The 26,565-nt window shown below is 31.7% G+C and overlaps 3 protein-coding genes across 4 annotated transcripts; 1 reads left to right on the plus strand and 2 right to left on the minus strand.

Annotated features, from left to right (window-relative positions):
- Positions 1-2,984: 2,984 nt before the first annotated feature.
- Positions 2,985-9,751, minus strand: LOC117689108 (shematrin-like protein 2). Its single transcript, XM_034468938.2, has 4 exons — positions 9,684-9,751; positions 4,131-4,208; positions 3,172-3,975; positions 2,985-3,067 (listed from the first exon to the last, which is right to left on the minus strand). The coding sequence occupies exons 3-4, from the start codon at positions 3,973-3,975 to the stop codon at positions 3,059-3,061; spliced, it is 813 nt and encodes a 270-aa protein (XP_034324829.2). The 5' UTR covers positions 4,131-4,208; positions 9,684-9,751; the 3' UTR covers positions 2,985-3,058.
- A 3,143-nt stretch (positions 9,752-12,894) lies between these two features.
- On the minus strand, positions 12,895-14,467 carry LOC117688780 (glycine-rich protein 1). Of its 2 annotated transcripts, XM_066088985.1 has the most exons (4): positions 14,382-14,467; positions 13,344-14,131; positions 13,241-13,310; positions 12,895-12,969 (listed from the first exon to the last, which is right to left on the minus strand). In XM_066088985.1, exons 1-4 carry the CDS (start codon positions 14,454-14,456, stop codon positions 12,961-12,963), a joined length of 942 nt encoding a protein of 313 aa, XP_065945057.1. In that variant the 5' UTR covers positions 14,457-14,467; the 3' UTR covers positions 12,895-12,960. The 2 variants fall into 2 exon arrangements, with proteins under 2 accessions (XP_065945057.1, XP_034323075.2); XM_034467184.2 differs by having other exon boundaries at positions 13,241-14,131.
- A 3,466-nt stretch (positions 14,468-17,933) lies between these two features.
- Positions 17,934-19,856, plus strand: LOC117688779 (spidroin-1-like). Its single transcript, XM_034467182.2, has 3 exons — positions 17,934-18,062; positions 18,399-19,475; positions 19,699-19,856. Exons 2-3 carry the CDS (start codon positions 18,402-18,404, stop codon positions 19,705-19,707), a joined length of 1,083 nt encoding a protein of 360 aa, XP_034323073.2. The 5' UTR covers positions 17,934-18,062; positions 18,399-18,401; the 3' UTR covers positions 19,708-19,856.
- The last annotated feature ends 6,709 nt before the right edge of the window (positions 19,857-26,565 follow it).

Raw genomic sequence — 26,565 nt, forward strand, 5'->3', positions numbered from 1 at the left:
CTTCATATCACAGTTTGAAGAATTGTTTGTTACTTGTTGTACAAGACGTGATATCCACTGTTTTTCAAGACTTCTTTATTTTTAAACTATTTTTTGGTCTGCAAAATGTGTCAGATATGTCCACGAAAAGCGTACTGTATGTTTGACTAAGTGTTTTGATTTTATTGTGAATATGAATGAAATCAATATAGATACCATAAATTACACGCACTGGTTTGATGTATGTGTTCGTCTATTATGCATTTTCCAAAGTTGATAATACTGAATAAATCGTTTAGTTATAAGATTTAAACGGTTAGAACAACGTTAGCTTTACAAGTGTATTTTTAATATATTGAATCGCCTACCATTGACCCAACTCTTTAATTACATCTGAAACATTGTTGTCGCAGATATAAGCTAATTCTGAAACAACTATGAAGTATGGCTTTAGAAATAAGAATTACGATATACTTATATCTATATTGTAAATTCATAATACTTAGTTATAAGTTTGTTCTGACTTTCAGGAACAAGTAAAACAACTTTTTAATTAATTCTTGATTTTACTCAGCCTTTCATAGGCTCTCATAAAGTTTTTTAGAAGTTGTCTGATAGCCCATGACAGCCTAAATTCGCAAAATTTGCATGTTTTAAGTGCATTTTGTGATTAGACCAAATTTAACGGACATATAAAAAACACACAGATGATGATTACAATGTGTGATTAAGAGAGATAAATCTTAAACATATATTTAATATACCTTCAACTTACAATTGAAATACTGTCAAAATTAACATTCGTCATGTTTTCAGCTCATCAAACTAACCATGTTTCGGGTATTTACACGAAACATTCAGTTCCTTAAAGCAGCATTACAATCAATATAATGCTTTTATACACCTTCAACAGCGCCGTGTATGGCAACAATGGCGTTAATCTCTTGTTGCAGTAGTCTTTTTGACTAAGTCCACATCAAGCAACCATTCACAAATGGTTATATCAGTGTTGGCAATACTGATGCACAGAAAATCATATGTAATATACTGACGCAGACTCAGTGACACTATCCAATAATTTGACCCGCAATATATATTTGTAAAAACAGTAACAAAGCGTAAAATAATAAATAACTTGATGTGGCTGTCAACTCAAAATTCAGGTCCATCGATGACGTATTATCAAGTAATAATTGTTACTTCCATACTTACGTCAACCCGATAGATCCTATTAAGGAAGGAGTCTTCTTGTTATCAAACATACTTCTTTTAATAAGAAATTCATGAAATGACTATGTGCGGTATTATGCTTTTTTGCCCCCAAAATATAAGTTTTTTGAAGAACTTTAAAAATAAGGTGGTATATTGTTGAGAACATATTGAAAATAAGTGTGTGAAAGGTAATCATCACAGTGACTTCATAGCGTAGAAATGACGTCATGAAAATTGTCTTATTTTGATAAAATAAAGTTTTGTAGCAAAGTATGGGTGTTTTTCGGTGGTTTTTCGACTGGGAAACATCGAGTGCAGGCTTGCTCAAGTACCATCTTTTAGTATGATGTGTAATTGTAAGAAGAAAAACATACGTTAAAATCGTACTTGAGCAGACCTGCGCTCTATACTTTCGATTGCAAAATATAAAGAAAAAAGACATTATTTTTAACTTTTTGCAAAATTGCGGGAATTCTGTCATTTAAGTGAGGTCATAGATAAACAACGAATGAGTAATGATGACTAAAATCAAGATAAAAGTGTTTAAAAGAGAAAAGTTTAATCAAATTTGACCTTTTTGTTTTAGCATAAAGGCCAGGTCAAGGTCCTACCTTTTTCCTGAACGTATGCATTATAAACATAAGTGTAGCTCTGTGTAGTTTTGTAGACATTTGTTTAAGATTTGAAGATTCTATTCTTCATTGAAATGATACAATATCAGAATGTCTGTCGGCTTATACTACTAAATTAGAGTAAATATTTATTCTAAAATTGATATTGCTTAGCCTGCATTTCTTATATATATATTTTTTAATTTTAAAGACATTTTGATTATTTTTTATGCTTCCAATAATGAAATATCTCTGATTTTTATGTATCATGAAGGCTTTATGTAAAAATACAAATTGACAGAGAAGCTAATATATTGACCATTTAATAAGAAAGAAAAACTGATTTTAGGGTTTGTTTTGGTTTTTTTTTTTTACAAAAATCAATATATAGAATGAACGCTTTAAAAATTTATAAAAATGTAATTTGATAGGCAAATCATATTCTAAAAACATATTCCGAAACCCAAGTATCATATCATTAGTTCACATTGGTAAAAAAATATCCAACATTATCGAAGTCGAATACAAGAAAAGACTCCTTCCTTAACTTGAGATGAAAGATTCTACAGAGTCTGCGTCATGATATGTCTTAATAACGAACAGTTTTCAGAATTAAATGTCAGGTGAAATGAAGGTGTAAATTATGAAAAAACAAACAAACAGGAGCAGAGCAAACACGGACTTTTACAATAATTAGAATTAGGATCAGGTGTCTTGGAGGAGTGAGCATCCTCAGCTAATCGGTTACACCAGCAGTGTGCTCTTCGTCATAATCGGAAAAACGTCATCTGTTTCATATTTAGATATTTTACTGAAAAGTGACATTGATGGTAACCTAACAGCGAAACTTTATGATAAACGTGATTACTTCATTATTTCTGTAGTCAACTTTTCTTAATTATTTAGTGATATACCTTCATCAACTGCATAATGAGTCTTTGTCATTTTGACACTTTGTTTTTTTTGTATTAATTCGATACGCAATGGCATGCATTACGTTTGAACAGTTTCTTTTAAAGGAGGCAATATAGCTGTTTATTTCTCATACACATGCCAAATTTTTTTAAAAACGAAAAAGAAAGTTAGGACTATTTATATCTGTGTAAAGCAAGCTTGCTTTGGAAGTTATTAGAACTTGATGGAATATAATATGTAATGTAAAAAACTAAAGAAAGAAAGAGACCCGTTTTGATCATGCTAATTTATTTTCTATAAAAACCAAATTGCATTCGCAATATCCATCAAAGTATTCCTGTTTAATATACCTAAAAAAGAAATATATCATTAAATTAATCTTTAAGATGAGAACACCATTGACTTAATGAATTTAATTTTTCTTTTTAAATTGACTATATTTATAAAACCAAACCTTCTTGGAAGATCTGACAGGGAATCCAAGAAATATTCCTCCTCCTATTCCTCCAGCGGAGGCTCCAGCAGAAGCAGCGGAAGCTCCAGCGGCAGCAGCGCTAGCGGCAGCAGATCCACTGAATCCAAAAGGTTGGTAGGAGCCGTGGTAATAAAAGGGAAAACCATAGTTGAAATTTGGTAGCCCATAGTAATAAGATGGGTTGCTGTACAAGTATTGACTACTGTACGGGAAGGTGTTGTAGAACAATGGGAAACTCAATCCTGTAGAAGCAGCAGCAGCAGCGGCGGCGGCATTTTGTCCAGCGGTAGCAGCAGCAGCAGCGGCGGCGGCATTCTGGCCAATTGCGGCAGCAGCAGCAGCGGCGGCATCACGTCCGGCGGCTGCAGCAGCTGCCGCAGCGGCCGCGTTTCCAGCGGCGGACGCGGCAGCTGATCCTCCTCCAATTCCAAATAAACCGGAGTTGAATCCTCCGAAAAAATTTCCTCCTAAGCCGGTTCCGAAAGAAATGCCACCCAATCCACTTCCAACAGAGATGCCGTTAATGCCTCCACCCAATCCACCCCCTACTGAGATACCAGCTATGCCTCCGCCAATTCCACTACCTACTGTGATTCCATTTATTCCACCTCCAATACTTCCTACTGAGATTCCATTTATTCCCCCTCCAATATTACCAAAATCGTAGATTCGACCATACCATTTTGGAGGATAGTACCCCCCTTTACCATAAGTGGAGTAATCATAGTAACCGTCTGCTAACACAGAGACAGTAAAACAAACAAGAGCGATTATTCTCAGCATCTAAAAGAATGAGGAAATTAGCGTTATAAAATTTGTGTCTGAAATTCATTTGATATTTGGTATTTCCAATCATAAAATGAATGAGACTTCTTTAACAGATTTAAGCAAATAAAAAAGAGCAAATATAGACTTTTACAATAAAATCATCTACTTACGATGGAGCTGGTATCTTCACAGTCAGCTTTCACCTTGAAAATGTTTCAGGCAATGTTTTATTCAAGCTGTCGTGCATCCTTTATATACAAAATAGATGAGGAGTTACGTAAAAGAAAAGGTCAAGGATCTTGAACATGCGATTTGCGATGAATTTCTAATTATAAGGAAAATGTTATTAAAATTCAAAAATCGGACTTAAGTTTTTGTAATTAATTTGTTAACCCATTTATGAGACAATTTGCTAGTGTACAAGTATGATGGTTAAGTTAAACCAATCGTTAAAAATGTATGATTAGATTGTTATACGGATTAACTAAATTAATAAATGCATGTTAGAAAATATAATAATATAATAAAGAAAAATGTTAGGAAAGAATAACAAAAACTTCATGAATACCGTGATATAATTCTATTGATAAGTTTTAATGTATATGTTTGATTGATTTTTTTGTACTTCGTTACAAAAACGTACTTTGAGAAATAATTTTAACTTTGAAATCACGCGGTTTAACGATTTGAATTCATACGAAAACTCTAAATATCTTTTAAAAATGTGATTTATATTTTTTTCTTTTTCTTACACCCGTAAACCAAAATAATAGATAAAAGTTTAAAGTAAATTATAGGGAAATATATATGAATAATGCGCAAACGATTTCTAAATTGATTGTTTAGTAAAGATTTTCAGAAGAAAACACAGCCCACACATTTAGAAATGACGTAAATCAGAACAAACAATTACCAGACATCTTGACAACACATGAGTATTTCAACCATTTTATTGTGGATATACAACTTTGATTCAATGTTACATCTGGTAAACAGGTTGTTCGATCTTCTGCGAATACATTAAATCATTAGAGGTAAATTTAGCAGGAGGGAGAATGCCTTTTCCAATTTATCGTAGCCTATTTCAAAAGGTTTAAATAGGTATAATGTCAGAGTTGTGGTGATCACGTTTGCCTCAATTATCGATTTGTTCTGATGCTTAAGAAGGTAGTGGTATCTTATGTTTTTGTTGCACTATATGTGTTTTATTTGTAAGTTTGAACATATGGCCATTACCGATCAAATTCATGGAATGTTTATATCTGAACGATTCATACAGCACCGGGTCTCCTCCTCGACAACAGCAATACTTCTCACTATCACTAGTTTAAATGTGTTTTATCGTCAAAAATATAATCAGATTGTTTGACTGATTTCTATATTTGTGCTAAGGATAGATGTTCTTTTTTGTGTCTTTTTCTAAACTTTTTAACGTCTGGAGGATAGATTCACCCAGTTTAGCCGTGAAACAGTTGTATAGATTTCCACCAACAACATTTTATTAGTTATCGTCTTTCCTCAATTTATGTTACTTTATATTTCAAATTTTACATTAGGTTTTACAGAAGAACAAAATAAGACGTGTTGATAATATGAATACAAATCAAAAAAGCAGGTGACGTTAAGGACATATGAAGATTTGTTTCAGTTTGTCCCGGGTCATCAATAATTATCAGGGTCGTTTAATTTTTTGTGCTGTAATTTTTAGCATCATATGAAATATCTATGTAATTCTATTCTGTTATTTTGTATTGCGCATTTAAAATGTAGGATTTAAATGATACTAAGAATACATCATTTTTTTGGGGTAAAGCAGTTAATAAAGCTAAAAATATGTAATACACAATATTTAACGTTAAAGATCAAATAGGTCACAATTTAAAATCTGAAGTTTGATTTAATGTCATAATAAAATGAGAAAAAAAAATCTTGAAGAAATTTTCTGTAGAAGTTTTTGAATATAAGATATTCATAAGATGCAATACAGAGTAAAATATCTGATAGATAAATCTAATAAATTTGTTTAATCACATGAAAAAACTGTGCCATTCAGTCAACTGTTACTAAATGAAAGAACTATGCATTCAGTTACCTTTCAAAACCATTCAGTTACTATTCAGTTAATTACTAGTAAATGGTTGAGCTACATCACTGGATTCTTCTAACCCTTGCGGAAATAATACAATCTCCATGCAATGGTAATTTAGACTCCACCTACTCAATCTGTGAGGCACAACCTATAACTTCTAATGACCAATACAATTAGGAATCAAACACCATGCATAAAGCATTGTAAAGTATAAAAAAAATAAAAACTAAAATTTGACCAAAATCGTGACCTAACCTCTTTAGAAATGTTCAATGATCAAGAAATCAAAAGCCTCATTTATAAAATATTTCATTTTAAGATCTACGTACACTACTAAACCAATATTCTGAGCAACAATTCGGGATCTGTCTGCTTCCTTTGGTGCCGCAGTGCACTTACACTGATCTTTCTATACTGAAAGAGTTCAATCACTTTTTCCTCTATTATTTCATACTGTAATGAACCATGACATTACATGCAGACTTATTCTGTCTAAAATAGATAAAATTAAAAAAATCAAAGTAAAGAGTTGCCAATTATTTCCTCACTTTATTAATATTTCGACCTTTTTCTACAAATAAATCTTGCAGTTTTTGCAGAATTTTATATAAAATAAAATTATTCATAATTCTCAACCTTTTTATATAATTTTATAACCTTTCATCTTAAATTTTTCAGAACGAAGAATCTTTCATAAGGAAAAACAATCAAATGGATGGGTCAAATATGAAAAATATTAGAATTGGCTTTAAATTAGTTAAATGCAAAAAGTGGAGTTAATATTTCTAGGTTTGTTTGCAATCACTGTGAGTTACACCACTGGCAAATCATACATAAACCGAATAGTTAACTTTGAGTAGGATAAATATTTGAATAGATAAGTAGTCATAAAATTAGTATTCAACAAATTTTGAAAGATTTTGTGACGTAGGTTGTCCTTGAATGTTTTTGTTATTACAGCAGGTGTATACAATAATTAATTAATTAGGCTTACATTAATTACAAATAGGAGCTATGAATAAAATTCCATAAAAACATACATTGCAGGTGTCAAATAGATACCACTACACTCATACTCACTATCAGTGCGTCTGTGTATTATACAACGAGACAATTCAAAAATGGTTGAAAGATTCGCTCTTACAAGAACATAGAACATTTTGATACAATTTAATTTCGTTTTTTCTTTGAATTTAATGTAAAATGATTTTGACAGCAAAATGTCTGTAAAATATGAATTCAGCGCAAATTTTTTAGTCCTAATATCATTGAAAGTTTTTGATACTGATATAAAAAATTATGATACAGATTGATTTTCTGGACAATTCTAGTTCTATTTCATATGTAATATCAGCATTCTCATTTATGTGCATAAAATATTTATTTTTAAATTTAATTGTTCAAAAAGGGATTGAAAAGGGAAGGCAAGCAATTACAGTGTTAAGTTATTTCACAAACGCAAAAACAAACAGAAAGACAAAAAACCAAATTGTTTTCAAACGAGGTCCTGTTCATGATAATATAATTGATACAATTGTTCAGGGAAATCACATGTGTCTCTGTGTAGTAAAGAACACTTCTTTAGTTCCTGTAATTTTTTTCTTGTTTCGTGCAACAACCAATTAATTTATTATTACCTTCGAGATATGTTTTCCATTCTTGTTCTTGTAATAATTAATTAAAACTTAAACAGAGAAATGGAAAAATAGCTTCACAAACCCATTTTTATCATTTTTTTTTTACAAATCAAGCTACACCAAATGCAATTCTTTATTATTTTCTGATAAGTTGCATTTTATAGGTAATAAAGTACAGTCGATAACATGAACACTTATATACGGTGAAAAGCTGTAAATACATATTAGACAAGAATATAAAGCTGGATGTATCCGCCCACATAATGATTTAATAAAATCTTAATAAAGGTCTTACAATTGGTTCGCAAATGATCACCTGAAGTAGAATTCCTTGTAAAGATCTCTGGCACCATCTATGAACGTTATTCAATTTTTTATAAAGCACGTCGTACACAAATATTCATTCAAAAAGTACAGTATTTTACGTACCAACTCTTCGGATAATATGTTTTACGGCGTGATTATTTGGGCGAACAAAGCATATGATTAATTATATAAATAGTATCATTATGATAAATTAATTAAGAAATCGGTATGGTTTTACGAATAGATGCACTAAAGGTAAATGAATTTGCATACAAAATAAGATACAATTAGTATACCTTCCTTTCTTATTTGATTCTTCATAGTTCGAAGCTACATTATATAAGAAAAAGATTTTTTGTTGGTAAAGTTTAATCCTGGATAGAATGTCGTTGAAAAAAGACTTAAACACAATGTTCAATGCAGAGGTTTTACAGGGAACTGTTGGTCCGAATGAAAAACAAACAACTGGTTCGAGTAACTGACACTAAAACTTCTACAGAATAAATTCGCAGCTGGTCTGAATTTCTCAATTTGCACATGCCCTATCGCTAGAGCATAAACGACAAGACGTGAACACATTTTCGCATGAAAAAAATTTCTTTGAAGTTTAACAAACAAACATTCATTTTCGAACAAATTCTTATGAGTTCATGACAAATAAATGAAACAACATTAAATGTTACATAATTACATCTCAACATCCCTCAACTGAATTGATTATTTACTTTTTCATTTTACGTCAAATAACTACCTAAACCTGCGTAATGTTTAATTATGACGATGTCACGTGGCGTAAGAACACACAGTGGAATATCAAAAATTTATCCCATGAGTGATATCCACCGTATTTGGAGATAAACATGTGATAATTTTTTTTCAACCTATGGATAAAAGCTACAAAAAAAGTGTCAACTAAATTAAACAAATGATATTAAATCATAATTCAAGAAGAATAGTTCGAAAAAGTGAAATTATAAAAAAGTTAAAACAAATGGAAAATCTTAGTTTTTAACCGATCCAGATTGTAATTTAAATGATAACGAGCGAAATCATATCAAGCTTTAACGCATCATTAACAATTTTTTATTCGAAAAATTAAGGTTGTTTAGCTGTAAAATGGTTAGTTCATTTTCTGACTTTATAATTTATATCAATTACTCAGAACGAATTGTGGTTTTTTTGTAAGATAATTTTTTTTTTATTGCGATCAACTTTTTTTGCAATTGGAATCGATTGAAATCTAATAACTTGCAGCTTTTCCAATATTTTGCGTGTTCATTTTATTTCGTTTTTGAACATAATGTTTTGCAAAGTACTTTATATGATCACATGTTATTCTTTAAAATTTAATCATAGATTAAAATGATTTTCAATTTTTTCTTTAAATCAAAAATTTAAATACTTTACCAAATAATAATTGGTATCCCTTTAACCATTATTTGACACCAAGTTTTAAGTTCCAAAATATAGTGTTTGTCATCAAAGCAATATTTTTTCTACTTTCATTTAAAGGTACAAAAATGCATGTTTTTATTGCTTCCTGAAGTGATAGGTTAAAATGAAGAAAAAAGATTTTTAAACTAAATATTAGAATAAATGTTTAACGCATTTAAATGTTATTCATTTGTTTCCAAACTAAAAAAAATATATAGCATAAAAGCAATCACAATAAATGCACAAAATTGTCTTACGTTTATTAAAGCGATATCCTCTTACTTCAGTCTCTGTTTGCTTGGTTGTGAATAGACATCGGTAAAATGATGTCTTACACTCAAATTAAAAAAAAAAACAATAAAATTTTTGACATAATCTGCTACTTCTATTGGTCGAACTTTATTGTAATGAATGAAAACAAAAATTGATTTAAAAGGAAAAAAAATGGTTACCAAAAAAAACGGAATGCTTTTGGTAATAAAAGCAATTTAAATAGTAAAACATATAATTATTTCGAAGCAGTTTGGCACATATAAAAAAAAATCAAATTTTGGAACGAATTTGTTATTCTAATTTGAAACTATGGGCTTTGTAATAAAAATAAACTCTGATATCTGATTATGATTGCATGGACAAGATTGGGGTTGCCCTTAACATTAAAAAAGGTAAAAACAACATTCAGAGAAGATAAAAAAGAATACAGTATTTGGTTTACCATCTTGTTCGACTATGGAACGTGTTTTAATTTGAACAATATTTGAAAATGATTCTCAGTGTTAGAGTTACATTAAAGAAAAATCATACTGATGTGTAGATATAAAAAGAATCATTATATTTGAAAATATTTATTTCCAAAAGAAATGGTTTCACTAAAGAATTTAAAGAAGGGATCTAAGAATATGGTTTGATCAGTGCCGTTATTGATCCGATTCGTGTTATTGGTTATCGGTTAGTTCGATTCCCATTTTTCGTTTATGTTACTTGTAGCAAGGTAATTGAATTCAAATTGTAATTGAATGTAAAACGACTTATCCTTTTCCATTCCCTGTTACAAATATTAAGTTGTACTTATATTATTTTTTGTTCACAATGTTTTGTATCATACATATTAAGGCCTTTTAATTTAATTTCGGATTTTTAAAATTATTTACTATTGCTCAAAAAGAAACAACGTTTAACATTTTTAAGCTTTTGAAAAAAATGCATTAGAACCTATCACAAAGTATCAAATATAAACACGGATATCAAATATGATTAAAATAAATTATATCAAAAAGGTTACCAGATTGTATTGTTTTAAACAGGTTTAAAAAATCCTCCAAAACACGCAAATACTTCATATCAAGAAGATGCTAAAATAAGCCGATATTTCTCTCTTTCTGAATTGAGATACTTACAACAGTCGATATTTGGAGAAATACATAGATTTATTGGAGTCTTCTGGAAGAACTAATCTTTAAAATATATGGAATTTCAGAATATGAAACAATCAAATTTTTGTTGTTGTTCATGGATTGTCTTTTTAAATATTTAGTGATTCTTTTATAAGTGATTAGGCAAATTTTTAAACGATATTTGGTATGATTATATAATTTATGCAGTAACAATTTTACATAACTTTATTGTTGTTAAAATATATTAACGTTATCAATAAAGTGGTAATGATAATCGAGTATTTTCCAAAAGTACAAGATTTGATTTTGCCTTTTATTACGATAAATTACAAATTTATAAATTTTATAAATGATACAACATGTACCATTGGTGTCAACTAACATGAAAACATACCTAACATATTTATCATTTTGGTAATAGTTAAATGTTGAAAAAAGAAACGTAATCAATATCCCTCAATATTTGTAATTCATTTTATTGTCATATAGGAACAAAACCTAGGTAGCTTATAACATAATATGCTTACCTTCTGTGGACATTTTGCTGAAAATCATAGTTCACGAAACTCTTCGGATGATTAAAAATCTTTTTAAAAATTGCTTAGATATGAATTTAAAAGAACTCAGAGTCTCTGAGCTTCAATTATTGTCTTTTTGCTTATGTGTTTGACCACAAAAATCTAAGATTAACATTCTCCGAAGTCTTAAATGGACGACACACATAGGCATATGATATAATATTGCAAATGCACACAAAAATTTAATTTTAATGAATATATCACAAATTTAAAGTTATATGTAAACCAGATTTTACTGGGTGCATATTTTTTATCAGGCCATACTTTGAATATGCATCAGATGTTTTGAAAGAATGTTCTCTTGCGGACTTGATCAGGCACAAATTTACATGTTCAAGTACAGTGCTCTATGAAAAAGTCTTTGATTTTCTTGCGTTTTAAGCAAAAAAAGGTACAAACAGTGAGATGAAAATAGATTAGTTGATGCAGCAATTGTAACAAGATAGTGTCAGACTAAATGCTTCATGAGTTACAATGAGAAAATGATCGGAAAACCTATTGTATGAATTATGTTTACCAACATAAAATCATGAGATTTAAAGCACTTTAAAATCTACATACAGCAATAAATGTTCTCTTTAGAAACTTATCCGAAACATATCGTACGCGTTAAGGTTTCCCGCCGCGATGTGTAAGTAACTTTGACGCCACAATCTGCATTTCATTAGATAGTTCTCAGAGAATGTATTGTAACGTAAAAAGTGAATTATATTGATACAGTTAAAAACCGCTTATTTTCTGTACATAAATGATGCCGTTATTGCTATGCTATAGATCTCATTCATATCAATAATCATAATCAAATAATTGGCAGTTTTAAAGCTTCGCCTGAAGTGAAAGACTTTTAATTGATGAGTGGTTTGGAGATTATCCCTGCTACTTGTAATCAACTGAATTGTTATGCATGTATATAAAAATGGCTTGGCGCATGTGAACGATCAATACAATATAACAATAATATACGTATAATCGGTAAGGAATATATTTACTAATATGAATCATGCTTGGGAAATAAATGGATTTACTCCAATTTTATGTAAAACGTCTTTATATTAAAATACACTGTATGCTTTATTTTGATGAGTTGGCGAAATGTTTTAACAATATCTTTATTAAACGAAATATCTATTTATAGCCCAAGAAATTTTTTTAAAGTATATGACATAACAAAGGATTTTTCTTAAAAGTTATTTAAATTTTAATGTCATTAATCACCTGCGCCGATGCGATTTCATTTTTTAGTTACGCATGTCGCATGACAACGAAGTACATCTGACATCACAAAATGCAGCAAATGTACTCGTAAACATTGTTTCATTATATGTTATAAAGATTTAAAGAAATACTCCGAGTCAAAGTATTATTGTGTTTATTCATACAATATCGGTTTAAGTCGTATTTTAGCCCCGAGACACCTTAACATTGCTGCGTATTTTTTTTTTTCATCACAAGATCCAATACACATAAGGATATTAAGAACTGAACATAACAATCAGAACATTAATCAGTTTTATTTTTTATAAGTTCTATAAAAACCAAGCAAAAGACGACGTCACTTTTCTTTAATAGGTCTGAAATACAAAAAAACAACAATTTAACGTAAGCTTAAAGACATGAATGGGTACATTTTAAAGAATAATCGTCATTATAGATATGAAATTCATGTAAATGCTATTATACTATTCTTTTTTTGCTAGATAAGAAATAAGCACCATCTATTAATGGCATTTATTTCAATTCTATAGATGTTTATTATATTACTTTTATTAGAAAGTAAAATGCATTCATTACGCGGACAAATTAATACTGCAGTTCTCGAACGTTAACAAGAAAAAAAATTACCTTTTTATGTCTGATGCCACCAAAAATAGGTCCGTTGAATATACTTCCGGATGCAGCAGCAGCGGAGGCAGCAGCGGCGTTTTGTCCAGCGGCGGCGGCGGCGGCAGCGGCAGCATTTTGTCCAGCAGCGGCAGCGGCGGCTGCAGCAGCCGATCCACCTCCTAGATTGAATCCATAGTAAGGAAAGCTAACTTGGTTTCCATAATAATAGGGGAATGATGCAAATCTACTGGCAGATGCAGCAGCAGCAGCGGCAGCAGCAGAACCACCACTGGCAGCAGCGGCGGCAGCAGCAGCTGATCCTCCTCCCAGATTGAATCCATAGTAGGGGACACCATAGTATGGAAACGTTGGGAATGATCCAAGTCCGCTGGCAGATGCAGCGGCGGCGGCAGCGGCGGCAGCTGAGCCACTGCTTGCAGCAGCAGCGGCGGCAGCAGCTGATCCTCCTCCTAAATTGAATCCATAGTAGGGAGTACCATAGTATGGAAAGGTTGGGACTGATCCGAATCCACTTGCAGATGCAGCAGCAGCGGCGGCAGCAGCATTTTGTCCAGCGGCGGCAGCTGCAGCGGCGGCGGCAGCATTTTGTCCTACAGCAGCTGCAGCAGCGGCGGCAGCATTTCGACCAGCTGCAGCAGCAGCAGCTGCTGCTGCGCTATTTCCTGCAGCGGCGGCACTAGCAGCTGCAGATCCACCACCAAGACCGACGAGTCCTCCAATGACACCACCAGAGCCAACAATTCCTGAGCCTACTCCACCGACTCCACCTAATGGTCCATACGGTTTGTGATAATAGTCGTCATACTTGGAATAGTGACTATAAGTGTTATAATCACCTGCGAATGTACAGGCAAAAAGGCAAACGATGGAGACAAGCTTCAGCATTTTCTGTAAAAGAAGAAGTAATAATCATTAAATGGAATCATTGATAATAAAATCAACATATGATTTAAAAGATAAAATATACATTTTTTTGTTTAATTTTTTTTCTTTTTATGAGAGATGCTTTTTTATCATTCTACTTATTTCACGAATGTTTCTAAGAAGATAACAGAAATAAAGACTTATCTTAATCTAGAAAGAGATTTTTAGAAAAAAAATTCCTCACATTTTGTTTAAATTTATGATTCTCTCTTACCTCTTCGTTTGAATGGGTGTCACTGGACTTGGTCGGGTGATGAGTCGTACTAAAATTTTGCGGCCTTATATACATTGAAACAACTAAAAAAAGCTGATAGGCGGAGTCTAGAACTTGTTATAGAAAACGTTTTTATGATTTACAAGGAAATATATTGCCCAATGATAAATGTGTTAAATACCTCTGGATAATGAATGCATGTCTTCAAACGATTAATTATCATTTAATAAACTATCACATAATTCATTTTTTTAAAAATTATGTTTTCTAATTAGTTTTGCATTTTAAAATCATTTCTTGGAAAGTCGTTTGGTGAATCTGATCCAGAAAAAAAAATCAGATTTTAATTATAATAACAAGAATTTGGTCAATATTGAGAAGGGAAATTTTTCATAAACATTATACAAGGTAAAATTACAACAAATATTCAGAGATGAACATTTAGTTGAAACATACACATATGAAATTAATTATATATAAGTACATAACTTGATCGTAATTGAGCAACAGATAAACGGATTGTGTTATTTTCCTTTAATATTGTTTAAGTTCTCTCAATGGTAGATGACATAAATAAGATGGTAGATCAATGGCATTGAAAAAATAGCAAGATTTTACTGACATCTCTTACAATCAGACATGTAACATTGTAACTAAGCCATAATTGTTGGGTAATGGCGTTAGTTAACAATTTTGTATGGCTGGGTTGTATGTTTTGCTTTTTAAAAAATCACTAAAAATAATGAATGAAAACTGAGTTTGGGAAAATGCACCTTAGAAAGGACTATACCGATTAAAACTGTGAACATTTACATATGTACGAGGTATGAATGTATCTGACAGAATGAGTCCGTCCAAAGCTTTGCTTAAATGATCAAAATGAAGAATTGAATTATGGCGTCTGGGAATATCATTTGTACAGAAATTGATTTAAGTTATATTTTCAACACTTGTAAAATTGTTTCATCTAATTCGAGTGCAATTTGCTAAGATCCTTTCATTGCATCTAAAATCAAAGTATTGAAAGTTTATATTAAGTTTACTTGGAGCCCGTCATAAGCTTTAAAAAAAACAAAGTACTGAAAGTAATGAATAGCGGTAAGATAGCTTGTTTTCATGGAATACATGCATTAATATATTATCTAGGGACACCATATCATTTCAAAACAAGTTTTACCAATAAAGTTTAAAATTGAAATTCATATTGTAAAGTTTTGATTATCCTGGTACATGTGGAATGCACCTAATCTAACAGAACTGCTTTCATACCGTTTTTGTCAAACAATGTTACAGTGTAGCACATTATTCCAATATTCATTTATAACTAAAAAAAATGGAATTACTATTTTGATAATGCAACGACAAACATATTTGTTCTCGTTTTAATAGATATGCAGTGCAGAATATGCTATAAGATTTATTTTTGAATGTATGGATCAGTTTAAGACAATACTAAATTTTTGTTGGTGTTGTATGTTTTGTACTTTGAAATAAGATGATAGGACGATTTTGAAAAAAAAATTGTCTTGAAAATCCTCCTATTCATCTCTTTGAAAGTAGGACAGTTTTTCAGGAACTATAAAAAAAAAAAGCTCACACAAAGGTTTTACGAGGATGTTCACTTTTACGATTTAATACTCCGTTATTTACTATAAGTCTTAAGTGCATTTACTTTTAAACATGATGTTAATCTGTTAAGAATTCAAACGAAACATTAAGCTGATTACTACGTTTTGGCATTGTGACGTGCCTTGGGATGTGCAAACCAGGTTATATACATTCTAATCAATTAAATACCGCGTTACAACCAGAATCAAATTTCATATAACATCACTAATCGAATCCAGTTCGTGTATAATTATGTATGGTTATAAATCTTAAACTCTTAAATCTGTTTTCATAAGAAATATCTACACAAATAAAATATGAATCACTTAAGGAACTGGGTGAACTAAAGAATATACAGTTACGGTAATGTTCAATTGATGGTATCATGTAAAATCAATTATAATATAAACAATCCGTATCCAAAGTTGTTCGTGAAGGTGATAAAATGATATGAAATATGTGAATTAGGAAAACAAAATAAAACGGAATCTTGAATAAACAAAATGATGCATTTGCAAAATATTAACGTCTGATGCGTTTCTAATAAACAATTTCGGGTAAAAAAATAATCAATAATAATAAACAATTCTTAAAATATCATGCATATATTTATTCTATATTTTAGTTTTTAAGACATTGCCAATTAAAAACATCACGACTAGAATCGTCTATTATTGAGTTGAAACATAATTGAATCCGTCAGTGCCCTATCTAACCTTCAGAGTTATAAATCTTGTTTGCTACACGCTAACATTTGGTGTTAAAAAATACAGATGATGCCAATCATTTACAGTGTTAATAAATCGGCGACCCTATTTATTCAAAATGAACACGTGTGAGGTCTGATATGGAAACCTTGTATAAATAAATTCTCTATTAATTAAATGGAAGCATCTTTTTATATGGACTGTATGTCTATGTGTCAAAAACACTTGTTGTACAGGTGTTTCAACTACTATACGTCTTCTAAAAGAGACGTGTTGTCCATAGCAATTTTATAAATGATTTAGCTAAATAAAATTAACAGCTTTATAATTACATCACATTGCACAAATATGTGTACGTTTGTTTAGTTCGTCTTCCTTTACAATCACAATGCTGCATTTTGCCAAATAACTCTACATGATTTAATTTGTAAAAATAAAACAATTTTAATGGTTTTGACACTTTGGTCTGTATGCTTGAACACAAAATAAATTGTGACACAATGACACAATGCTGTTGAAAACTAGTTAAAAATAACATTGAATCAAATGATGGATAAGTATGAATAAGCTAACACACGAATATTATAATAAGCGCTAATAATTGCTTCATTACCTAAATAACCCCGACATTTGTAAATACATGTACAGTGACAAGAAGGTCATTAAGATAACAAGTACAAGAAAATATTATATATATATATATATATATATATATATATATATATATATATATATATATATATATATATATATATATATATATATATATATATATATATATTGGTTTCATGTTGAGTCTGAAAATGTCTGTAAATTTTCTTACATATTATATTCCAATGAATTTCTTTCCGAAAAGAATTGCATTAGGCATCATTGTATTCAGTGTGAACTCAACAGAAATCCCATTTTACATCAATAATGATTCATTCTTTTTCTTCTGTTATAATTTTTATTTTATCACGTTAGCAACAGGGTCTTTGCAATTTTATGTCTAAGTCTCTGCAAATATTATTAACGCGTGAGGTTATTCTTTAATTTAAAAAGCAGATGTCCAAATTTAAAAACACTTAAAAACGTCAGGAAATGCATTTAAATATGCAATATGAAAAAGAAATTATCATATAATTCATATGTTTGAAGAATGAAAATTGTAAGTTAAAAAACCCATTTGTTATCTAAATTTAATCATCAAGTCTATCATTAGGTAATTTATTTCCTTGTAAATCATAAAAAAAGCATTCGATCACTGGTCATAACTCCGCCCATCAGCCCAATTAGGTTGTTTCTATGTTGTATATAAAGCGGCAGAATTTCTGTACAATTCATCACCCGACCAAAGTCCAGTGACAACCCTACAATCGAAGAGGTAAGAGAGAATTTACGTAAACTCATTTTATAAATATTGTGATCCTTCTTCAAATGTCATATTGGGATGGTTTGAAGTGATGAAGAATAAGGAGGAATCCATTTCGATTTACGCTTATGAATTTTGTAAATCAATAAAAATTGTTTTATTCTTCTAAATTTTAAACAACATTTCATGAAACCTCTATATAAAGATTAATTGTTTTTCTTTTTGTTTTTCTTATTAAAAAAAACAAAAGTCAACAAATAAAGAAAAAAAATTCTTAACAACAGACAATGCTGTAGATTGGTGAGCTGTTATAAGAGCTTCGTTCACATATTTTTTCTGTTTGTACAGAAAATGCTGAAGCTTGTCTCCATCGTTTGCCTTTTTGCCTGCACATTCGCAGATAACTATGACACTTACAATCACTATTCCAAGTATGACGACTTTTATCCCAAACACTACGGACCATTAGGTGGAGTAGGTGGAGTAGGCTCAGGAATTGTTGGCTCTGGTGGTGTCATTGGAGGACTCGTCGGTCTGGGTGGTGGATCTGCGGCTGCTAGTGCCGCCGCTGCAGGAAATAGCGCAGCAGCAGCTGCTGCTGCTGCAGCTGGTCGAAATGCTGCAGCCGCTGCTGCAGCTGCTGTAGGACAAAATGCCGCCGCCGCTGCAGCTGCCGCTGCTGGTCAAAATGCTGCAGCAGCTGCCGCCGCTGCATCTGCTAATGGATTCGGATCAGTCCCAACCTTTCCATACTATGATACTCCCTACTATGGATTCAATTTAGGAGGAGGATCAGCTGCTGCCGCCGCTGCTGCTGCAAGCAGTGGCTCAGCTGCCGCCGCTGCCGCCGCCGCTGCATCTGCCAGCGGACTTGGATCATTCCCAACGTTTCCATACTATGGTGTCCCCTACTATGGATTCAATCTGGGAGGAGGATCAGCTGCTGCTGCCGCCGCTGCTGCCAGTGGTGGTTCTGCTGCTGCCGCTGCTGCTGCTGCTGCATCTGCCAGTAGATTTGCAACATTCCCCTATTATTATGGAAACCAAGTTAGCTTTCCTTACTATGGATTCAATCTAGGAGGTGGATCAGCTGCCGCAGCCGCCGCTGCCGCTGCTGGACAAAATGCTGCCGCTGCTGCTGCTGCCGCCGCCGCTAGTCAAAACAGTGGGCTTTTCGGTCTTGGAGGAAGTGGTTCAGCTGCTGCTGCCGCCGCCGCTGCCGCTGCTGGACAAAATGCTGCCGCTGCTGCTGCTGCCGCCGCCGCTAGTCAAAACAGTGGGCTTTTCGGTCTTGGAGGAAGTGGTTCAGCTGCTGCTGCCGCCGCCGCTGCCGCTGCTGGACAAAATGCCGCTGCTGCCTCCGCTGCTGCTGCATCCGGAAGTATATTCAACGGACCTATTTTTGGCGGCATTAGACCCAAAAAGGTAATCAATTCTTTAACAGTATTTCTATCTAAATTTTAAAAAAAGATAGATGTATTAAATTGCTTTTTTATTTGTATTCTTCTATTTCTGAACATAAGGATACTATTTCTGAACATAGGGATATTGAATCCATTAAATTCGCATTAAAAATCCTTTTGATATCAGAATTTGGATAACAATTATTTCAAAATTGTATATTTTAATACTTTTTGGTTTATTTCAGGTCTATTAAAGAGAGGAGAATTTGTGTTTTGTTTGGTAAAAAGCATAAAATAAAAAACATTAAAAAAAACCGCTTTCTTTTGTAATTATGCCCATGATATTCTCTTCGTATATTGTGAAATGCACTGCCCACTGGAAAGGCCCTTAACCCATTATTTAGAGGGGTGACAAATACGGCCTTTCAGCGACCATGTGCATGTAATATTTAATTTATTCAATGTATAACGAAGGGATATTGAACAGTTTTGAATCATTTTAAACTAGTTAAATATGTATTGCTGAATAACAATGAAAGTGAAATGAACCAGATTCACATGACTGACATGATGTAAGAAGCCGGTCATTTTGCATTTTAAATGTTTAAAAGTTATCTCTCCATAATAAAAAAAGAAAACTTTGATTTCGTCAAAATATTTTCCCTAAATGATTCATTTTATTTAATTTTTTGATAGAGAGAAATGTTATCCCTAAAAAGAACAGAGGAGAGTGTCAGGCTCGGCACGTTTATTTATTAGCAGGCACACATATTATTCAGAATAATAATATGTAAACATTACAAAACATTGGCTCAACATTAACTTGTCATGGGGTAAACAAAAGAAATTTTTGAAAACATACATAGTAAAGTTGACTAGAATGTTCACAGGTTATTAAATAAACTTGATGTTATAATGGTGTAATGATACTATGATTTTACCAATTACAAACTGCAACACGTTCTCAAAGTGACAATCTTTACATTATAACACAAACCGGAAATTCGAAGCGCACACTAAATCTAAAACCAACAGCGACCCACACCTTGGAATTCCGGATAATGAGTAAACAATATGAAAACTAATATTGCGAGTTGAAACAATAGAATTCTACTGACTAGATCGTTTCTTAATGTATACATTACAAGAAAATACTAATATCATAATATTATGTCGAATCAATGATCATTATCGATAGCTTAATACATTTCCACTATGGCGGGAAATACCAACATGTGACCCGGCTGCGCCTCGCATAAAAATATCAAATGACCGAGTTTAACCCTCTATGCATACAAAACAAAACCACAAACAAATGGCGCATGTCATCTTATACAAATTGTAATAGTTTGTACTATACAAAAATGTTACAATATGAGATCTTACCTAAAAAGAACAGAGGAGAGTGTCAGGCTCGGCACGTTTATTTATCAGCAGGCACACATATTATACAGAATGCTCTGGATTTCATAATTCCGTAAAGTTAGAGTTGCCTCCCATAAAACATTAAAAAATATAATGGAGTACCTGCAAACGGCCTTACTACAGAAAGTTCATGCAAGTATCAACCAAGAGAGTTTTACGTATTATTTTAAGTTACTTTTTACAATATCTTAATAAAATAATACGTTGCCCATGGACTTTAATTCAAAATTCAATGTGTAATCAATTGGTCCATAATCAAAATTTTGAAAAATCCTTTGGTGAAGTATTTTTATTTGATAACATCTTCAACATGACACCATGATTAATAATATAGGACTATTCATTTATTAGGTACGAATCGTGTTCGTTATACATTGAAAACTTTAGGGAAACTTGTGTCTTTCGGTTAACCAATTGTTTTTTTGTTTATGGTACTTAAGTGACTATCTCTGCAACATAAATATACTGGCGTATATATATATATATATATATATATATATATATATATATATATATATATATATATATATATATATATATATATATATATATATATATATATATATATATATATATATATATATACGCCAGTATATTTATGTTGCAGAGATAGTAATAAAGTACTGAATAGAACCAACAACACTAGGCATCTTTAAAGTGTCGGATCTAATATATAGATACCAAGACAGTAAACTGAATATATAAAGCACTAAAAATGGCTAACGACACGAACAATAGATATTGTGAAATTTTCGGGACAACCAGTCCCTTCTTCAGGACCAAAAAAAAAATTACATGAGTAAAAAACAAAATTTAAAGCTACTACTGAACTACTTCAAAAACAATAAAAAAAAAACAGTAACAAAACTGTTACTTTATAAACATTTTTCGTTCGTTAAGTAGTTTAGTAAAAATTATTTTTTTTCAGTTAGTCCTAAAGAAGGGACTGGTTGTTTGATAATATTGATAAATTTGACAATATCTATTGTTCGTGTCGTTAGACATTTTTAGTGCTTTATATATATATATATATATATATATATATATATATATATATATATATATATATATATATATATATATATATATATATATATATATATATATATGCCAGTCTATTTATGTTTCGAAGATAGTTAAAATGTTCCTCAGAAACTGAATGAAAAGACTTATTCGTATATGAGTAATGTTTGTAACCCACAGAATGTCATGCCAAGAGAGCCATAGGCCTGGACTGTCACTTAAGTAGCATAAACTAAAAACAGTCGGTTACCCGAAAGACACAAGTTTTTTTAAAGTATTCAATGGATAACGACCACAAATTACATAAAAATTGGATAATTGCTCGGACTGCGTTACAAATGTATAAAAAATGTTGAAAACAATTATAAACAACTGTAATATTGAAATTCTTCTACATGTCAGCAATAGTACACAGTCTAATTAATAATTAATTATCTAATTTATGAGAGGTGGTATGAATGATAATTATAGAGGAATCAGCCTTGTTAGCAACATGTGTAAACTTTTTACTTCTGTATTGAACAACAGACTTATAACATGGTCAGATGAAAATGATGTCATTACTTATGCACAATTTGGTTTTAAATCTAAATGTGGTACAAGTGATGCAATCTTTGCTCTACATACTTTAATTACTTCATCGTTGGCTAGTAATAATAAAAATCTTTACTGTGCCTTTATTGATTTCAAAAAAGCATTTGACTCTGTTGATAGGTCTAAACTTTGGATGAAATTGTCAAAAATTAGAAAACTTCTACGTGTTATAAAAGGGTTGTATAAAAATGTTAAAGCATGTGTGACTTCTGATGGACACTTGAGTGATTTCTTTAACAGCAATCTTGGTTTAATGCAAGGTGAAGTGCTTTCACCCATTTTATTTAATTTGTATGTAAATGATTTTGAAATCAATTTTTTAAATTCTGAATGTGTACCATTTGAAATTTCATCACTGAATCTTTTCCTTCTTATGTATGCTGATGACATGGTGATTTTTTCAGAAACAATTGCTGGGATGAATTAACATATTATTGTAGCACATGGAAATTACACATTAATGTTGATAGGTCAAAGATTGTTGTTTTTAGAAAAGGTGGAAGGGTAAAAGAAAACGAAAAATGGTATATTTATGGTAAACCACTTGACATTGTAGATCAGTTTGCTTATCTTGGCATTATTTTTTACTACAATAATACATTTTCTAAAGCTGAGAAACAACTTGCTGAGCAAGGCAGGAAGGCATTATTTGTATTGAAAAAAAATATTAGAAACATGTTTTTTAATCATAATACTTTGCTATCATTGTTTGATTGCTTTGTTGGCAGTGTCATTAACTATGCTTCTGAGGTATGGGGTTCACTCAAAGCACCTAATATTGAGAAACTACATCTTGATTTTTGTAAACATATCTTGGGAGTTAAAAGGTCAACTTGTAATGTAGCAGTTTATTCTGAATTAGGACGCTGTCCTCTGCTGTACCAAAGAATGTTCAACATAGTTAAGTTCTGGAAAAAAATACTGCACCATAATAATTGTATTATTCAACATTGCTATTAAACACTATATGACGGTGTCGAAAAACATAATGCAAAAAACTGGTTGTATCATGTTAAAGATTTTTTATGCAATCTGGGTATGTTTGAATTGTGGGAAAAACAAAAAATAACAGCTGCAGATCTCATTGTTGTTAAGCAACGTATTTTTGACCAAGCTACACAGTATATTTTTTCTCAACTAGATATTTCTAGTAAATGCTCTTTTTTCAAATACCTAATTGCAACCCATAATTTACAATTTTATTTAAGGAAACCTATTCCAAACAAATATCAAAAGTGTATTTCCAGATTCAGGTTGTCTTCACATCAATTGTCGATAGAAACAGGTCGATTTTATAATATTGAAAGACACAATAGAAACTGTTTTTTATGTTCAAATTCTATTGAAGATGAATTTCATTTTATTTTAATATGTCCCATATACGAAGGCTATCGCAAAAAATACATTAAGCCTTATTACTGGAAAAAAACCTTCAATGTGTAAACTTCTGCAACTTTTTAATGTTGAAAATGTAAAGGAACTATGTAATCTGGGTAAATTTATTCACTTTGGTTTGAAATTAAGAAAAGATTTACTTAATGCAAATTAGATGTTGATATCATAGTATGTACACTTCTGCCACATTCTCCTGTTAACCTACCTGTACATATATATTGTTTATATTTATTGTACTGATGAGCTGTATAGCTTAAAGTTAATAAAGAACTGAACTGAACTGATATCAAACCCGTTCGCCAATAATTAAGAATGTAATTAGTATCTCCGTGTGATACTAAAATTAAAATTATCAGATGCGGTAGTCGTTACTCTTTAATTATGAGGAGATATAATGTAGGTAATAATTATAATCGCTTATAATAGAAGATGCGATTGTCATTACTGTTTAATTATGAGGAGATGAATGTGAGGTGATAATTATCCAATCGCCTGTATTGTCCCACGTTTGATGTAACTATTAAATATGCATTTTATTTTTTATATTAAAGATGAGAGTCGCCATCTTTGGATCCTCATACGTGAAGGGAGCTTCTTCTTTTGTAGACATTGCCATGCCATTTGAAGTAGAGTGGTTCGGAGTTGGATCCTCATACGTGAAGCGAGCTTCTTATTTTGTAGACTTTGCCATGCCATTTGAAGAAGAGTGGTTTGGAGTTGGTGGTATGACAGCCTCCCAGCCCTGCCCAAACCTAATCTCCAAAACGGTGCGATATAGCCCGGACATCGTTGTCGTTTGTTTGGGGGTAACGACCTTTCCAGTGAAGCAGAGCCGTCTATTGTCATCGACTGTCTGACAAGCCTTTTCAACAGAATAAGAGATTTCATCCCCGACAACCCGATATTTTCTCCACGGAGATAGTCTCAAGGGGAAAATTCCGTTCTTTTCTACATCAAGAGGAATTTGACGCAAAGAGGAGAACCGTCAACAATAAGATGAGGAAAATCCTTGGCGAAACCTTCATCAGGTTTCCTAGACACTATCTACCAGACGAAATCCATTTCAACGATGCTGGGACTGTCATATTCCTGATTTTCATAAGCAAGACAGTAAAGAGTCGCTCATTGGAGTAGACAATAAACGGCCCTTTTAAGGGTCGTTCACATTTTTTGAAAAGCTACCACATTACAGCAATCAGAACATGTCTAACAACGGCCAAAAATGGCTCGCCCATCAAGTTACAAACATCAAAAATTCGTTATAAAATCAAAAAACATTTCAAAATATTTAAGACACCAATATCAGCACTCAGGTCCATGTACGACGTGATGCAGATTTTGTTGTATATTAATCCTTATAAATATTAATAGTAATTATTTAAACGTACATTCCTGTTGGCGGACATTTTATTACGTTTTTTTACAATAATATTGGGGCATAATACGATTTCTTTAAAATCTAAATGCGGCGAACAAAATTTAACGACTTTTAGAAACTAGGCAACCTTTTTTAAATGCGGACATTATGTATCGACATACAATCAAGTAGGCAGACATTATGCAACAATGTTCACAATGTTTTGCGTGGTTATAATACGATTTCTCAAAAATTTCAAAGTGGCGGACATAATGTTACGACTATTAAAAAACAACTTTTTTTTATGGCGGATATAGTGTTACGACTTACGATTGAAACATACATTCGTGTTAGCGGATGTTATGACATTTAATTATTCAATTTTAGCTTGGTCAATTTATAATCTCATTTAAAATGTAACGGCAGACTTAATATTATGAATTTTGGAAAATATGTGAGTATTTGAAATGGCTAATATAATGCTATGACATACATTACAGTCGGCGGACATTATGCCACAATTTTTAGCGTGGTCATAATTATTATGATTTCTCAAAAAGTCAGGCCGAAAAGTATTTAAAAATAGATAACACTTTTTAATGTCAGACAGCACGACTTACGATTTAAACATGCACTCATGATGGCGGACATAATACCACAATTTATAACGTTGGCATAAAACGATTTTTTTCTTCAAAATTTAAAGGCGACAAACAAAATGTTACCACTTTTAAAAGAAATGTGATAATATTTTTAATGGCAGACATAATGTTGCGACACATTTCCTGTTTGCAGACATTATGCCATAAGTTTTCACAGATTTTAGCGTGGACAGAATACGTTTTCTCCAAAAGTTAAGGTGGTTGACATTATGTAACGACATTTAGAAATTGGAGTACACTTAATAATGTCGGACAAAAGGTTACGACTAACGATTTAAACATGCATTCCTGTTTGCGGACATTTTGTCCCGATTTTTCACAATTTTTAGCGTGTGCATCGTGTGCGTTAAACGAACTAATAGTCTACATGTATATAAGGCGGCGGACATAATGTTCCGACTTACGATTTGAACGTGCATTCCTATGTGCAGACATTATGCAATACATTTCTGCGTCGGACATGATACGATCTTAACGAATTTTTGACAGACATACGTTTCAATACGTTTTGAGATAGTGTGTACATTAATGTATATTTTTTAATACGATCAGTGTAAATTGCTAAAGAAAGTGTATATAATTATGTATATAATTTTCATTCTGAAAATAATTTCAGATCAATAAATGGCAGACATAATATTACACAATGGGATAAC

This window comes from Magallana gigas, chromosome 6 (assembly GCF_963853765.1).
Source record: "Magallana gigas chromosome 6, xbMagGiga1.1, whole genome shotgun sequence".
NCBI lineage: Eukaryota > Metazoa > Mollusca > Bivalvia > Ostreida > Ostreidae > Magallana > Magallana gigas.

Coding starts and splice junctions, on each gene's coding strand:
- LOC117689108 (XM_034468938.2), bottom strand. CDS start 3,975: ATGCTGAGAATAATCGCTCTTGTTTGTTTTACTGTCTCTGTGTTAGCA.
- LOC117688779 (XM_034467182.2), top strand. CDS start 18,402: ATGCTGAAGCTTGTCTCCATCGTTTGCCTTTTTGCCTGCACATTCGCA.
- LOC117688780 (XM_034467184.2), bottom strand. CDS start 14,456: ATGTATATAAGGCCGCAAAATTTTAGTACGACTCATCACCCGACCAAG. Junction 14,132..14,381: donor ACACCCATTCAAACGAAGAG/GTAAGAGAGAAT, acceptor CTTCTTTTACAG/AAAATGCTGAAGCTTGTCTC.